At 44.3% G+C, this 17,072-nt stretch overlaps 3 protein-coding genes across 3 annotated transcripts; all 3 read left to right on the plus strand.

Annotated features, from left to right (window-relative positions):
• Window positions 1-4,438: 4,438 nt before the first annotated feature.
• GCK72_024211 (uncharacterized protein) lies at window positions 4,439-4,714 on the plus strand (the record flags this gene model as incomplete). The annotated part of the gene is made up of 2 exons (XM_053735774.1): window positions 4,439-4,513; window positions 4,562-4,714. The coding sequence occupies 2 exons, from the start codon at window positions 4,439-4,441 to the stop codon at window positions 4,712-4,714; spliced, it is 228 nt and encodes a 75-aa protein (XP_053579340.1).
• Window positions 4,715-4,985: 271 nt separating this feature from the next.
• On the plus strand, window positions 4,986-5,999 carry GCK72_024212 (uncharacterized protein; the record flags this gene model as incomplete). Its single annotated transcript, XM_053735775.1, has 4 exons — window positions 4,986-5,164; window positions 5,207-5,359; window positions 5,408-5,547; window positions 5,782-5,999. 4 exons carry the CDS (start codon window positions 4,986-4,988, stop codon window positions 5,997-5,999), a joined length of 690 nt encoding a protein of 229 aa, XP_053579341.1.
• Window positions 6,000-7,413: 1,414 nt separating this feature from the next.
• GCK72_024213 (uncharacterized protein) lies at window positions 7,414-8,118 on the plus strand (the record flags this gene model as incomplete). The annotated part of the gene is made up of 1 exon (XM_053735776.1): window positions 7,414-8,118. The coding sequence occupies one exon, from the start codon at window positions 7,414-7,416 to the stop codon at window positions 8,116-8,118; it is 705 nt and encodes a 234-aa protein (XP_053579342.1).
• Window positions 8,119-17,072: the final 8,954 nt, after the last annotated feature.

Below are 17,072 nucleotides of genomic sequence, written 5' to 3' on the forward strand. Positions count from 1 at the left end.
GAAGAAAAAGAGCAGTCTTCTCCTACTCTTCTTAATCTCGCCCCGCCCACCTCCACACAAAACATAGCGGCCGGCGGAACCCGGCAATTGTCCGTCCATACACAGATAGTCCTCCCCGCGTTTTCATGACATGAACGTTATTTCTAAATAATACTTCAGGGCCTTAACTAAGACCCGTCGTACAATTTTTGGGCGCCCTTTCCTTCACAGGACTGGGTGAAAATACAATGAACACGGTTACAGTATCTGAAACGATGATTGTAGTTGCGAAAAGTCAAAACTATTCTGATAGGTAGCACGTGTTTTCTGTAATGCGATGAAATTATGATTCTCCTATAATATGTTTCCAACAACTTAAACTTAATATAATAATTTTCTCAAACAACAACTACCATTTGTTCTGTTTCAAAAATAAGAAAGGCTACTGCTACGACCTGTTGCAAAAATCTATTTTCTATTCCATTCATTATACGCTTTGTCTCATAAAGTGCATGTCAATGGGATATTAGAATGAATTGCCCCTGTAAATGAAATAAAAACTTTTTTTCTGATTGGAAAAATTATGAGAAACGTGCCGAGGAGCATTTGCATCCAACGTATATCTATTTTATCGACCAATAAAAAGATGAATAGGATCTTTTGGAAAAAATGGGAAGGTGTTTTCAAATCGGAAGGTGTTTTCCAACAATTTGGTTTATTTCAATGTTTTTTCTCTGACGTGTTCAACATTCCATCAGAATGTAGGAAAAATTGCAATTCTTGCATGATTGCAAAATTTTCGTTTTGTTTAGGGTAGAGTATAAAAAAGCAACACCTGAAGAAAATTTGAGAGGTTTATAATATAATAGTTTTCAAACAGCGCCGAAATCAAGTTATCTCAAATCTATAATGATGCACTTGCTTCTAATTAATCCAGGCTCAGTGTTGTTTGGGCCATAAAAGCTGAGAGCAGCTGATAAAACATTCAGTGAAAAAATGAAACTTTTTTGTATTTGTTCAGTGTTTTTTTCCATAGCTGGAATTGAAATAATGTCAAAACTTCTCTCAATGATTAATTCGCTGAAGTTTCCATTTCGTTTTGTGTAACGTCACGCCGTCTAAGTGGAACAACATCTGCTCCTAGATTTTATTGAGAAACTGTTTGAAACAAGAAAATGATGTTGCAACAAGCAAGAGTCATGAAAAAAGGTTATCTTTGACCCACGTTGCAAGGATATGGAATGTTTTTAATTCTGCATGAATGATGATTTAAGAAGGTTTTGGATACAATTTGTGAAGCTTTCTGTTGTGTTTCCAAAAGCGTAATACTCTGTTACAGCGAAGGGCCTCGCAGCAAGGTACCACCAGTTCAGAAGATGTTGACTGAACGTTTTCATGAGACTCATCAACAAAAATAATCGATATCAATCGACTCATCAGAAAATTTCAGTGATCAGAACCCAGACATTCATACAAACTCTAAGTCATCTTAATAGAGAAAATATTACATACATTTGGATTATTCAACAACTGCAATCTGAGAATCACAGTCATGTTAAATTTTCTAGAGAAGAATACTTATTTCTACGCCATTGTGTATTTCAACCGTGTTTAGGGATTAGGAATTGGGCGCTATTAAACCTATTAGACCAGCCACAATACCAAGTAATGATCCAGAAACAGGCTGAATAACGGAGCATACTATAGAACCTAACTGTATAACCTTATAAGGTTTTTTTCAAGAAGTGGATAATGCGTTGACTTGCCTGAAATTTCTCGTGTTTTTAAACTCGTTTGAGAAGTTACACTTGTCAGAACTGATTTTTACTATGACTGCCCCCCCCCCTTTCCACTTTTCAACGCACTACCTGTATTGTCCAAAGAACAGCTCTAAAATCAGCGCAGACGTTGAGAAGACGCTAAACCTCGTTCTCCAGCTTCAACGAAGTGATTTTCTGATCATCAGCCATGTTTTTGAATTTTGAAAACGCGCACCTTCCGAACGCGAGTTTTGTGTTTTTTCAGAGATGTACCATCATATTCACTCATCAAGAAATTCGAAAGCTTCCGGAAAATTGAAGTTGTTGACTTTAACCACCCGATCGTTTTATCGACGCTTAATTTATACGGCAGTTTTGTCACAATACGGTTACTGTAGTGGAAGTAATCGGTTTAAAGTTTAAAGAATAATTCCATCAAGTTGACATTTTTGTTTGTAAGTTTCATTATTGCCAAATTAGTATCAAAATGTTGTGTTGATGACTCAATTTTTGTAGGAGCCGGTGTGATTTAAGTGAATTTTTTAAACCCCTTTTAATTTTAGAGAGGATGTGAAAAAAAGTGAAGCGAGTACCTATCTATTAATACTCACACTGGCAATGATCTATTAGTGCAGTTCTCTGAACACCGAAAAATCAACTTTAAAAGTTGGAATTATCTGAAACATCAATTATTTCACCACATCCATTCGGTAACCACAAGCATCGGTTAAGATTCTCACACTGAATAAAGAATGTTGAAACAGGAAAAATCTGTTTTTCTATTCTTATGAACAAGAAGTTCCGTCATCATTTAGAAAATGAATGATAGATGAAAAAAGCTAGCATTCAGTAAAATTTGAAGCAATGAAGTTTGTCGATTTTATGTTTTTTTCAAAATAAAACTGTTAGAAGAAATCTCGACTTCGTGATAAAATGGAAAACAAGAATTCTATTTAAGTTTCAAATGAATTGTTACTTATTTTCTGTTCCGCGTCAGAAAATGATTAGGAGAACAAAAAGCAAAGCAATTGGACGTGGATGAGCAGGTCATCGAATTGATTTGATTGGGTTAAGTTAGGTAGCTAGGTTTTACGAAAATTTAAAAAAAGACGTTAAATTATTATTTTGCTTTCGATTTTACTTTCTATGCTTTTAGTAAACTTCAACAGTGCTTTAAAATTGATATTTCATAGAGGAGCATATGATTTAGATTCTCAGACTGCATATATTGTTGAATTTTGTGATTTGTGTCTTTCAAAACATACAAAGAACTAAAATAAGCTTTGTCTCAAATAATAGCTGTTCTGAAATTATTTTTCAACTTTTAAAAACTACTCTACCAAGTAGAGATGTATGGTTAGGCAACCATAATTGTAAATTCATCTCTTCATTTCGCATTCCTGTCGAGAAACGGAGGCAAATACTCGGTCCTGTCCATATGTCTTTCGCATACAGGGAAACGGACAAACATCAGGTTAGAGAGAGGAATGACCCTGCCGCAAATCTCTCTGCGTTAAGTGGTGGTTGGATCTCTCCGCGGCCTTCCTAATTGGGCAAGGTTGCGTGTTTCCCGTTTTATTGTGCAAAGAGAACCCCTCTCTAGCATCTCTAATGCCTCCTATTCTTTTGCATTTTTCAAACAGAAAATCTGTTTTCTCTCGTTCCTCTCCTCTATCACATTTGCGGCATGATGGAACTGTGGAAATCAGGGATAAGGCAAAAAAACACATAGCACGTCTCCTCTTTTGAAAGTGCAGATTTCTTCACATTAGAAGCATCCTTCATCTTACATTAGAATAAAATGTTGAACTCTGCTTGAAACACATCTTCAAAGTGAAGTAACAACTCAAAATCTGAAGAAGTTCTGCGACGCAATTCCTTTTCAAAGGAGAGTTTTCTTCATTTTATACCTGTTTGCCAGCTCCTTCGAGAAGATTTAGGTGAGTGCTCTCTCTTTTTCCTACAGTTCTTTCCTTTGGAGTGGCACCTTCATACTGTCGCTTTTTCTTTCCGTTTGTGTTCCCTTCTTTTCTCTTCCTTACTGTGACAGAGCACAAATACAAAATGGAACGGCCGCACGCAACACGATATGCAAACGCGTTGGACGATATTCCGAGGTGGACCTATGCAAATGCGCCCTTTCGATAAATATCGCATTTCTAAATTCTTCGTTCAAAAAAGAAAAATTTTGCAGAGCAATTGTTTTGAAGAGAAATATTGTCAAGAAACACAGGGTCTAGGTGTGAGTAGTGAAATCGTATGCGCTCCACTAGACATTGGCGGTAAATTCAAATTTTAATTTTTTCAATTCGCTGTTTCACTGTGGCACTTTGATACGCAGCTTAATCGTCCACTTTTTGAGCCGATTTATGTCTGTTTTTCCGCATTTTCGGTCAGTTTTTCGACCGTCGCGCGTCTTTTCGAGATCAATTCTATTGAAAAAATAGATAAAATGTTTAAATATAAAAATTATTTTGAATTTCGCGCTAAAATTTCAGCTGATTTCAGCGGAGCGCGTTTATTTTCACTACTCATCCTGAGACCCTGTGAAGAAATGTCAATTTTCAAAATAAAGTTAGTTTACTAAAAACATGAAAATAGTGCTGATTAAACAGAAAGTTTGCATAGGTTCGCCTCAGAATATCGTGGTCCCATTCGTGATTATTATTGCTTATTACAAAAATTTTTTAGTTTCAGACATGACGGAGATCACAATTCGTTTGGTTAGAGAAAAAGACGACCGTTTGTTCAAGGGTATCGAAGTGGATAGTGAGGTTTTACTTTGGTAATTCATTCTTATTGACAGATTTTATTTATTTCAGATTATGTATTCTGACCTAAAAAAACGAATTGAGACTGAGACGAAAATGCCTGCCTGTTTTCAACAAGTAGAATTCCGAAGTAAAACACTACCCGTTGTTGAGCGACCTGTTCAAGATATTAACGTTGCCGAAGAAATTATTGTGGTAAGTTGAATTTTTTGATTTGATTGTCTTAAAATTTATCTAAGATCATTTAATAGTTTTTGAGAATCTTACAAAAAACTTTAACACATTTGTTTTTAATATAAGAGCCTGGGTAGGTAGGGAATTTTGTAACATTGCTCTCGAGATATTTTTCAGATATTAACAGATATTAATCGTTTTAGAGGCACTCTGATCTTTCATGGTGGGAGCAGTACAAGAAGTACACTGACATCGCTATGAAGTCTGGCCGGCATCATGGACTGACGAAGATATTCAACTGATGCGGGAAGCGACTAAAAACCATTTCCAACAACAACACTACAAACTCGGAGCCGAGGATGAGACGGATTTTGGTTGCCGGTTTGAGGCTCGTCCGATACATCTCGGTGGATCCCGCAAAAACACGATTGCCTACGTTAAACTTCACGGACAGAATGAGGAAACCAAATTTAACATCAAGTATGATTTTTATTTTCAATACCTCAACTATTAATGTTTTAGATGTCATCACTTTGGTCCGTCAAATAGCTCCGCTCATGGTCAATCTCCAGAAATCAACGAAATTTATTGCTACAAGTTGTTGGAGCTGATCCACGTAGGACCACAAGTTCAGTTCATCATCCCGAAAAGATTCACTGGCAGTAAACTGTCTTTGTAAGAATATCAATTCGTTCTCTGATTTAAAAGATGTATTAACTTCAGGTACATTGTCACCCGATGGGAAGACGACTTCATACCCCTATCTGGCAACACAGAGGAAGCTGTTGGTGTCGATGTTCTCGTGCAGATTCTCCTACTGGGCACGTTTCTTTTCATTGACGATCTTCATTCTAAAAATTGTGGTTAGTGTTTTAATTATTTAAATGATTTCCTTTAGTTTACAAGACTTTATCTATTCAAAAAATGTATATTTTACTAATTTCGACTAACAAAAAATATTTCATTTAGGTTACTGGAAAGACACCAAAGAAGTGGCTATTGTTGACTTCATGCCTTTTTTACATTCACAAATGTAAAACGGGCATTCTTTTACAACGACTTGTCTGTCTACAGGGAAATCAGTCACAGTGATACAGAATGTGATGAAGCAGCTCGTATGGAAGTGGCTAGGAAATGCCTGAAGAAGTGGGATTTACTGTCCCAAATTGATCTCGCTATTGAACAAATAACGCCAGAGATGGATCAAATGAAACAACAGGAAATAGGCTTCAAAGGCTTTAACAGTTCATCAGAAAAACTTGATCAATACATTAGCACCATCAAGCAGAACATAATCAAACTCATTGGGACCTAGCGAGTAGTGTTTTTCTTCTATTATATCATTGTTATTTCATTATATTTTTGTTTTCAAGTCGTTGGGCATCTCAGTTTTGCTTGAAACGGGTCTCTGTAATGCTCTTTATCACACACCATGTCTTTGTTTTCGATCTTGATTCTCATTGAAACATGTGGCCACCCCTTCTGTCTCCAGAAGGCCGCCGGTAATGTGCCGAGTAGGGTGGGAACATGCGCCCAATTTATACTTCCAATAGGTGGTTCAGTGGATTTAAAGGAAGTGCCCGATGTGCTGACAACTCAAGTATTTACAAGAACCATTTATTATAGGGAAAAAGCATGTCCCGCGAGGAACTGCATTAAAAACCTATTCGGTTCTGCCTTTTACAAAACAATAGAATTTAAGGGGAAAAGGGTTATCGAGGGAATATAGTAGCGACTCTGCAAGCGCCCGATACACGTATCGGGGGCTCTCGAGGGGCTACAAGACGCTCTCTAACAACTTCTCTTACAAAACACAATAATAACTCTCTTAGAGAGAGAAGAAAAACAACACTTAGGAACAACTAAATTATAAAAGGCTTTAGGCCAGTCGAGGGGTGTCGGTCGAGTACGGTCACAGTCGTTTAGCAGGTGTGCGCGCGGCGAGACCAGCGGACGTCGGAAACAGCGTGCGCCTTTGACTGGAGAGACGCAGACACGACTAAATGGCGGCAACTTGAATTGTGGAATATTACTTCCGCCTGAAATGGGGTTAAAGGGACAGGGAAGAAGGGAGTTAATTAACAGAAAGTAAAATACGTAATAAGTATAAACTAAATTAGAATAATTTAGTGATACAAATTACATTTTAGTTTGGAGTGGGACAGGAACCTGATTCGGGGACCAGGAGACTGTCAACACTCCGGGGGGTCTGAGGCCCGGCTGCTTGAGTTATGTGAACATAACGTGCAAGCTTAGCTTTCGCTTTGCGAGGTTGGTAAGGTCGGACACGGTGGATTGGTAAGCGAATTTTCGCATGATCAACGCTGTCAGGGCGAGAAGACATCATTGGATAACTGACCCCTGGACTGTGATTAGCAGTGTCTTGGGGTACCATATCACCATGAGAGGTCGCGGAACCTGATGGCTTCGTCAAGTCATCCCTTATCTCGGTATTACGCTGTCGAGGGGCATTAGAATCAGAATCCAACTTTGCAGAATCGTTAACAGATGCGTGGCGATTAGCATCCAAGTTAGGGACTACCCGCATGAATCCATTTCCAGATGTGCCTGAACGACTAGCATCTGAATCCGGAGTACGAGGAGATTTCCCAGCTTTGGATGCGCCTGAACGACTAGCTTCCAAATTCGGTACTTTCCGTTGAGCGCCATCTCCAGATGTGCCTGAACGACAAGCATCTGAATCCGGGGCGGACGGTAGTATCCTTCTAATGGATGTGCCAGATCGACCAACATCCATGATTGATCCTGAGTCCGGAGACTGCAGTCTTCTCCTTTTTCTGGGTGCGCCTGAGCGACAAGCAACCAAGTCGGTGGCTGGCCGAGGGGTATCCGGTCGAGGTGTACCATCGAAGGCTAAAGAATTAGCTGTTCGAGGGGAACCCCTAACGAATATTTTCCCGGGACCAGATGACTTTAGTCCATTCCTTGTATTGGATGCGCCTGATCGACCAGCTTCCAATTTCGGAACTGATTCTACTGACCGAGGGGTATCCGGTCGAGGTGTACCATCGAAGGCTAAAGAATTAGCTGTTCGAGGGGAACCACTATCGAATAATTTCCCGGGACCAGATGACTTCAGTCCATTCCTTGTGTTGGATGCGCCTGATCGACTAGCTTCCAAATTCGGGACTTCCCGTTTAGCGCCATCTCCAGATGTGCCTGAACGACAAGCATCTGAATCCGGGGCGAACGGAATCTTCATCCCTCCGATGGATGTGCCAGAACGACCAACATCCAAGTCCGGAACTTTCGAATCTGTTCTAACCAAACTTTCGCTGAAGCTTTGTACTTTGACTTTCGCTAATCTCTTTCCTTCAACGCTGGTCTTCAACGTATTAGGTTTTGTCGATTTCTCGACAGTGTCTACCGATTTCGCAGTAGACACGACTGATTTCTCAGCAGGGTTTCTGTGATCTACAGAATTCCAGTGATACCCGAGTAAATTGACCGTCGTATCAGCTGTGATCTCCTCCCGAGGGAATTTTGACATCTCTTCCGCACAGTTTGTGATATATTCTCGAGGACGCATATTCAACGAGGTGAACGCGTTTCTCGAGTCAATCCGAATATTCTGTATTTGAGCCCTATCATTTGAGGTAATCATTACATTGTCGACGTAGATGTTTTTCCGGATTCGCTCGGCGATCGGATCGGTCATCCCATTTGGGAAATGATCAATCGTGGCGGCGAGGAGGAACGGAGAACAGGTCATTCCGAAAGGAATCCGAGTAAATCGGTACTCAATAAGATTATCTCGAACTGGGGGCTTCGCGTTATCTTTCAAGATAACACGAGTACAGTTACGCTCTTCGGGGTCCAGACGTACCTGGTGGAAGGCTTTTTCTATGTCAGCCTTCACCAGGGAATCCGGTAGCCGAGGGCGAATGAGAGTGTCATAAAGATCAACCAGCCTCGAGGGTCCAGGTTCGAGGCAGTCATTAAGACTGAGCTCTCCCCCTTTTTTACTACTAGCATCTAACACGATCCGCAACTTCGTCGTGAGCGAAGATTCCTTCACTACGACTCGATGGGGGATGTAATAGACTGGATCTGTAGTATTGTCCATCTCCGGGGTTACCATCTCAATAATACCGCTAACTAGCTTCACAAATATTTCATAAGGAAGCAACAGTCTCCGGGACGTTCCTAATAAACGAGGCAACAAATCGATGCCCAAGATCATACCGATGACTTGTCCGTTGAACGAACTATCCGTCAGTAATCTTCGAGGGGCAATTTGATTGTCACGAGAATAGCGAATATCTGCAGCGCTCAAACGAGGGCATACAAACTTCGTTTTCGGAAGTCGAGGGGAACTAGCGATTGACATTGAGAATGGCGTACCATCCGTGTGAAAAGACATTTGATAAAGAATTGGGAACGTAGCGATGCGAGGGGGATCCGAAGGGTCTTGAGAATCATGAGTACCCTGAACCAGCTCAAGAGCGGGGTCGTCATCCGAGGATGACAATTCGAGGGGGGTCAGTTGATTCTCGGAACGCTCATAGATCTTGCCCGTGCATCTGATAGTCGCTGAGCGTATTTCTCCGGTGCTACTGCGTTTAAACGTTCCAATTAGTACTAGAGGCACTGTTGCTGGCGAGGCAACAGTCGGTACGCTAACCGAGGAAGGCCCAAGGTCTACCCCTGGAAATTTACTGCGAGCCCCCGAGGGGGCCACGAAAAAATTCAGACAGGATTGGAGCCGGGGCGTCGGATGGATAGTTTCGAGGGTCGCGGTAGTACTCTTTCAAAGTGCAAGCTCCCGAATTGTGCTTGCCTTGACAGTAAGCGCAGGTACTGAAGCTCTTGCATTCTTCGGTGGGGTGGGTTCTCTGGGCACAGTTGTGACAGGACCCACTGGAACGGAAGAATTGCCGAACTTCGTACGATGGGAGAGCACACTGTAGAATGGAGTGTCCGGGACCACAGATGAAACAGCATTTCGAGGCAACTTCGGAGTCTCGAGGGAAAGTATGTGCGATAAAACGCTCATCATATCCTCTACCGTACTTATAGCACGGTTCGAGTTTCTCTCCGGGCTGCCCTTTCATGCCGGGAATCCGAGGCTTGAGGGTTCCTGAGTTTGGGTTAGACGTGGGGCCTCCTCCTTGGCGATTTCCGGGTGACGCGATTCCTTGCGGATTCGGAAACGAGGGTCTACCAAATGGTGCGGAACCTTGGCTCGGAGGAGCCTGATTTCCCTGGTGTTGGGCGGTTGCTTGGGAACCGAAGTACCCGAGGCCGGCCTGACCAGAGGAGCCTTGATTGCCGGATTTATTCGGCTGGTTCGAATTCTTCGAGGGGTTCTGTCCTTTGCTGCCTTTGCCCGAAGTAGGAGACGCGTTATTGCTAACGTTCGCCGGTTTCGGGGAGGAAGCGAATTTGGGGGCGGTACGAGTACTGCCGCCAGGAGTAGAGTTACCTCGAGGATTCTTAGATGTACTTGAGATCGCGTTTGTAGCCATTACTGACTCGCCCGGGATCTCTTTCAATCTCTCAGAGACTTTGGCAGTTCGAAAACGGTCGACGAAGGCACGGTCGTTAAGATAACTTGCGTATCGGTCGAAGATCTGATTCGTCGATGGCTGCCCGCCATTGTCGAACAACGGCTTGATGACACGGATCATCTTTTCCGGCAACTTTTCCATCAGATTGCGAACAAACGCAGGGGAGTCAACATCTTCCCCTAGATCTCTGAGCCGTAGGACGAGAGTTTTCGCGTCCTGTAATTGGCGGGAGGAGCGTTTGAGGTCGGTCTCGTGGAACGTCAGCTCCCGGAAACGCGTTAGGGCTTCCGTGACGCCAGAAGTATCGCCCTCGAAGGTGCTTCGAAGACCTTCCAAGGAAGCTTCGATGGCCTTGCGAGGATCACTTAAGTCGACATAAAAGCGCTTTGCGTCTCCGACCAGCTTCTTTTCCAGGATAGCGAGCCGCATTTCATCGGAAAGTCGCGGATTTTGCATTCCAAGTTTTTCGAACATCGAAATGAACTTTTTGTATCGGAGGGCATCACCAGAAAATTTCGGAAGAATAGACTCGAGGTCGTAATAAGACAACCCTTTGTTACTCGACTTCATCTTTCTGCCTCTCTGAGCCTCACGGCATTCGTCGTCAGCTTCCTCATCTGAGGAAACTTCGGTTCGAATTTGAGGGGCGGGCGAGCGAGCCGAAACATCTTGTTCTTTCCCTTCGCTGTCAGACAGAGTTGGGAAATTCGATTGAACCTGACGAGGGGTAGATGCTACTATCGGGGTAGCCGAGGTCACAAAACGTCCACCGCTTTCTGGCCGCATTGCGCTAGCGAAAATTGGTGATGACCGGGGTTCCCGTAATGGACACTGGTGTGTCTTATGTCTAGACGACGTGCAGAGAACGCATAAGTCGTTCTTAGCGCAAAAGACCGGTAGCTTCGGACTAGTGCAGTCGAGAAGATCATGACTACCTCTACAGAGCGGACAGGCCGATCTTTGAGGAGCCGAACTAGAGGCTTTGTGGGTTTCGGTATTTGAACGAATATCCGAAGTGACCACTGGAGGAACTTGCGTTCCACCGGAGTTGATGATGCCAGCGTACGAGGTGTATTGATCACGATTGAGGTCCTCGTTGTTGACACCTGGAGGATCGATTTCTTCTTGAGTGGTATCCAAAAACGAGGTTGATTTGGAATCGTCCTCTTCGGATGCAATCTCATCCTCCTGGGGTGAAGTTTCCACTAACTCCGAGATATCCGCGGCTTCCGTAGAGGATACCTCTTCGTCAAAGCGGTACTTCTGCTTCTCGAGGGCTTCCTGCAATGCCAATATGGTCGTCCTGAGAACCGGCAAGGTGTTGGTCCGAGGCTTCAGATTGAGATGAGCCTTTGCCGCTTCGCGTAGACGGTGACGTTCCTTGTCGGACAGGACTTCCTGGACTTTGGAGACGAAATCGTGGAAGTGATTATCAGTCTCGATCATTGCTTTGATGACGATCAACTTCTTTCGTAAGTCGTTGATAGTCTTGAGCTCGATAGCATCATGGACGACCGAAGTGTCGTCAATGAAAGGTTGTGCTTCTGCCACAGCTTTGACGCCGGCAGAACTTGCACGAGTGATCGCGGTCTTGACTTTCTTCTGAGCCTTCTTGAAGTTCTCCGAGGGTTGACGTTGAATCACGTTGTTGTTTGCGGCGGTTCCTCCAGATGTTGACGAGGGGTCGATCCGCGAGTGTTGTTGTCCGGTACCAGACATGGTTGATTGTTCACACGAGGTGTTGAAAGATGAGAAACTGAAAACAAATTATTCTTTAAGAGAATTGAGACCGGACAGCGGGACTATAAAAAGATTAAAAAACAGAGAAACAAAACGCTAAGAAGTCCGCTCCTGTTCGGGCGAGTCCTGACGTCCATCCACAAACTGCGCGATTTGAAGCTGAAAACCAGGCTACACAACAAAACTAAAATTGTAGCGTCAGCTGTGCTCAGTAGGAGGACGAGTCAGGTGAGCTCCGAGACGTTGCCTTGGTAGGACGAATACCAAGTTATAATTACGTCTAACTCTAACTTAGTTCATCCTAAATGGATGTTATACAACGTATATCTCATCACAGCTCATCGACTCATCGACCATCACTCCGGAAGTTGAAAAACCTTCGCCTTCCGAAGAGTCGACACAGACTGAATACTAGAATTCGAGAAATGAAGTGGCTGGGGTGTGTTTTCACTGTACCGTCAGCTAGACACGTTCAGAGCCTCGCAACTCTGAGATACGAGAGGGGACCTTTTCAGATGAGAGTTCTGAATTGGCTCTGGGATATCGTTCACCAAACGAGTACCCGTTCAAATCATGATAGGCTACTGTCGACTATGTGCAACACAGAGGTGGACGAGGGCCCGCGTTGGCTCCGGCACTTGTGGATTACATGACTACAGAGTTCTCAGCAGTATCGCACTTACTGTATCACGAGGGGCGTGTTCTCCAGTGTCTGGTGGCTTCTCACCACAACACGGAGGTCTTCAAACATAACACTACGAATTTACCTGAAGTAGTCCGTCAGATGAAACTGGATCTGCTAATAAGAACTTCGGAACCCTTCGGTAGGGCACTACTACTCGGTGGGAGGAGTCGGGTATCTCTCAATTATTCCAACTCCCGATCAAGGTCATAGTAGATTCTAGACAGGGAAACTAGGCTTTGTCCGAGGCTTATCGGTTTATACAAAACCCTCTCTAGCGGTAACACGATTATCGGCTCATTCAATCACTGCTGTATCATAGACACGCGGAAGACAGGATTTATGGCTGGGATAACGTGTATCGATCCCTAGAGAAGTCGAGAATATGTCCTCCTTGACCAGACGACCGAAGTCGCCCTTTTTAACAATCTTTCGAGGTTACACGGTATCACCACGAGGATTGTACTAGAGACATGAGATGAAATTGTACGTGTTTCTAATACTTGTACCATAGTAAAGACTCGGATATGTGAAACGATGGAGGGACTCGACCCACTCATCAACTGGCGGAAAGCATCGCGAAAATTGAATCCGATGTGGACTTTTTAAAACATATGGAGCTCTCCATCTGGCTAAGATGCCGCTTTCTTCCATAAGCTCCCACTTTTCCCAGTGAACCGGTTGAATTCTGAAGCATCCGATGCTTAGATTCTCGTATTCTATGCACATGGTGAACATTTTTCCGATTTTAACACGCTAAGAAGTAGTACGATCTCGCCCCAGACGGCTCGAACGATCGTATCGAGTCTACTTCTTACTCATCGCATAGAGTTGATTTCATCACATTTTACCCCGTTCATGAATCTCGAATTCAAGAAGGGCTTTTTCTCAATACGTGTAGACTTGTAATAGACGAGGTAACTGTTTTAATCGGACTGTCTCGGTTTCGAGACAGCTGCTTATCTGTACTTAGTACATCTGCACCAAATATCGTCGGTTGACGAGGAATTCGATGGAAATCAGAAGTACCGAATGATGCTCAAAATAAATATATCCGGGGACATATTATGAATTTTTCACTCCTAGGTCGTGGTGATGGGATTCCGGAAGACCGTTCAATCTTGCTGGAATTCATGACCACTTCTAAGGAGTACCCATTGGAGACGGAGAGTTCGACACGGGTAGCTCGAAAGCAATTTGCCTCAAACGATCGGTCTACAAATGGGTTGCGAGGAGCATGGCTAATTATATTTGTCTTTGTTTGATTCAGAATTTGATCAACACCTTCACCATTATATCATTTATTAGTAAATGACCGAGGGGTCATGGGTGGATAAAACAATTGGAGGCCGTGCCAAAAACTGGAGACCTAATAAACTTTCAGCAGTAGCTATTAGCGAGTAGGGAAGAGAACGAGGGGTGAATGATTAACGACCGGGTTCGTCGTGGCGATCCCGAGGACGTGCGGGAGCCGAGTGGCCGCCACATCTGCATTGATTACCCGAGATTCTGCAGAGTTGCGGAACGAGGGTTTTATCAATCCAGACGAGCCACCAGCTGCGACTTTCCAGGCGATAAACACGCATGCTCGGGAGGGCAACTTCAAACGAGGTCTTTCCTCCGTGCAGTAGCTCAACAACACATTCCGACATGCGTACCGGTGCCGAGGCTCCGGTTGTAGCGATCTGACGAAAAGCGTGAAGCGATGCTTTACAAAATTCGTAATAACGCTCCAATTCGCCTGCGTCACATCTGTTGAGCTCATCCGTCCTTTCAGAATTGCCCGTAAGAGTGAGTTGCATCGTTTGGACTCGGGAGATGATTTGAGGTTTTTGCTCAGGAAATGGGTAAACTAGAAGAATATCCATGACCTCCAACGAGGGAAACCGGTGACGATAATTAAAAGCTTGGCGACGGACGTCGAGGAAGTCGATGACTGCCTGAACCTCCAATTCGCGAGCTCTTTCTCGCTCTTCGGATATGCCGATATCAATGAGTCCTCTCAAATCCTCCGAATAGGGGAATCGATGACGAGGGGCATTGAATCTAGCGAATCCGTCGAGTGGTTCCTCCATCCAACGTCTTACAATGTCAATCATAATGGGGTCTTCGAAGAGACGCAACGTTGGAATAACCATAAAAACCTCTCGGAAATTAAAATCGACTCTTTCGTAAGCCAATCGAACATATGCACTAGGGGCGCCAGCCAGTCCTTGACCGAGATCCGCCAAAAATCGAACGTAGCGAGCGAGGGTAACGTCAGTTACTTCTTCGCTGACTCTTTCATCATCGAACTGCCCCGTCAGAATCAACTGCCAGGTCTGGATGCGCCACAATATGGCTGGTCTAAACGTGGGAGTATCTGCTGAGTTAAACTCAGCGACGGCGAGGGCACAGACTTTGAAAGTATATCGATCATCCGACATACAATTGATGTAATTACGGATGTATTGGAGGACGAGGTGGGACCAGCGTTCTTCCCTGTACAGTTCGACATTGTCCGTCTCGACACCATTTTCCATTGTAAAAACAGTCCCGCGAGGGGAGGCCAGGATACGATTCGAGATTTGAATCATCTCCTCTCTCAGAGTACCGGCTGGGCTCTGCATCACGATTCTATTCTGAAGGCGTTGATCCGCCACTACTGGAGGATTCGCCTGGATGTAGGTGCGGAAGGACTCAACGAGGGCGTCGATATTTTCCATGGCCTGTGGCTCACGCTCCTACAAGCATTAAGTTACTACTGTATAGTTTATAAGTCGCCATAACGGCTATCTTACTTCATGAACGAGGGGGACACGAGGATCGCCGTTGTTCGGAAGCTCGACAACACGGGCACCTTGATTCTGAAATCAGTAAGACTGTCTTTCTAAGAATGATCTTTCTCTGTTCTCACTTGGTTCAAACCGAGGGCATAAATCTCAGGTGGAAAGACGGGGTCCTCCAGAAGGTAAGTGAACTTCATGATATACGGGACCCTGCCAGAGTCACGAATTTCTCTGTAGACTCTTCGAGCTTGACGTTCGAGCAAAATGAACCATTCATGCTCGTCCCTGGTAAGGGTGACATTGACCAGTAATTCACGATGATCCAACTCCCGATTGAGAAGACCGTAGTATGGTTTCCATCGATAGATACAGTCCGGGATTTTTCCAAACTCATCCGCTGCTGGACGAGGGAGCGCTCCGACACCACGAATGGTGAGTCCTCTATTGTGGACAAAACGGATCTCCTGATGAACGCCGAGGGGGATATAATCGTTTGGCAATGGGAATCCGAGGGAACCATTCTCTAACAACCACTTAATGCGGCGTCCTCGCTGGATTCTCAAGTCATGTACCATCTCCTGGAATTGAAGCGGGGTTCTTTCGAGGGCACAAACACCATGATAGTGTTGATGACCCTCCCGGTGGCATCTGCGGCAGCGTCTCGGCATATCACAATGAGTGTGAGACACCGATCGGCTATTACAGAAGCCACAAAATGCGTAAGTATTCGCAACCGAGAACTGTAGCTTCTCCTCGTTGGAGAGATAGAGGACGAATCCGCAGTCTTTTTCGCTGTGGTCCACGAGGGCAGCGCCAAGACAAGAGGAGCCGCACGCAGAGCAGGCGCTCGTAATCAAGTGGTCCGCCGGATCATGTTGACTCGAATATGTACCTCTAAGCATGGAACGAATCCATCTTTTGAGCCGGCAGTTGTTAGCCATATATGGCTCACGCTTAACTACTTCCCGAAGGAAGATAGCAGGGTGTGGCAACTGCTCCCTACGTAAATACCATAAGTGGCATCCACGCGATGTGGGATTGTCGAGGTATTCGATGTCATCACCATTGATGAGGGGGACACGCTCAGCATACGAGGTCAACTCTCGGTGGATGTTCAAGATGTTTTCCGAGACATCCAAACGCTTAGCGAAATCATCCGATGGGCATAGAGGAAGCGGGTTTGCACCGTTCATTCTGGAATTTACAGATATTAGCACCGATAAACAAGTCGTCCAACCAAAATAAGGCGGGGGGTTTTTAGGAGCGAAGGGTAAAGATGTGAAACACGAACTGAACACTGGGGCTCGAACCGCCCATCTCATTTTAGCCACGTATCAACGTGGACAAGTTTATTAGTACACGTAAGAGGTCACGTTCATAATGAACGAGGAATACGAGGGGTACACGCACTAATAATTTACGTATAACCTCGTTGTGTCATATAGGTCTCAAAGTAGGTAGCTTTCTGTGACGTCTCAGTCGGCGAATGCATCTTCGAGGGTATGACCACGCATGGACGGTAAATTCAGCTGAATTTTCATCGATGCATGAAATTAAAAGGAAGAATCCTTTTAGGTAGAGACGGTTCCTTGCTTTTCGTGATACGCTGCAGTTCGATCAGGCAGCATTAGAAAGAACTGAGGTTTCATCTGTAGATGACTACGAGA

Source organism: Caenorhabditis remanei, chromosome X (genome assembly GCF_010183535.1).
Source record: "Caenorhabditis remanei strain PX506 chromosome X, whole genome shotgun sequence".
NCBI classification, from domain to species: Eukaryota; Metazoa; Nematoda; class Chromadorea; order Rhabditida; family Rhabditidae; genus Caenorhabditis; species Caenorhabditis remanei.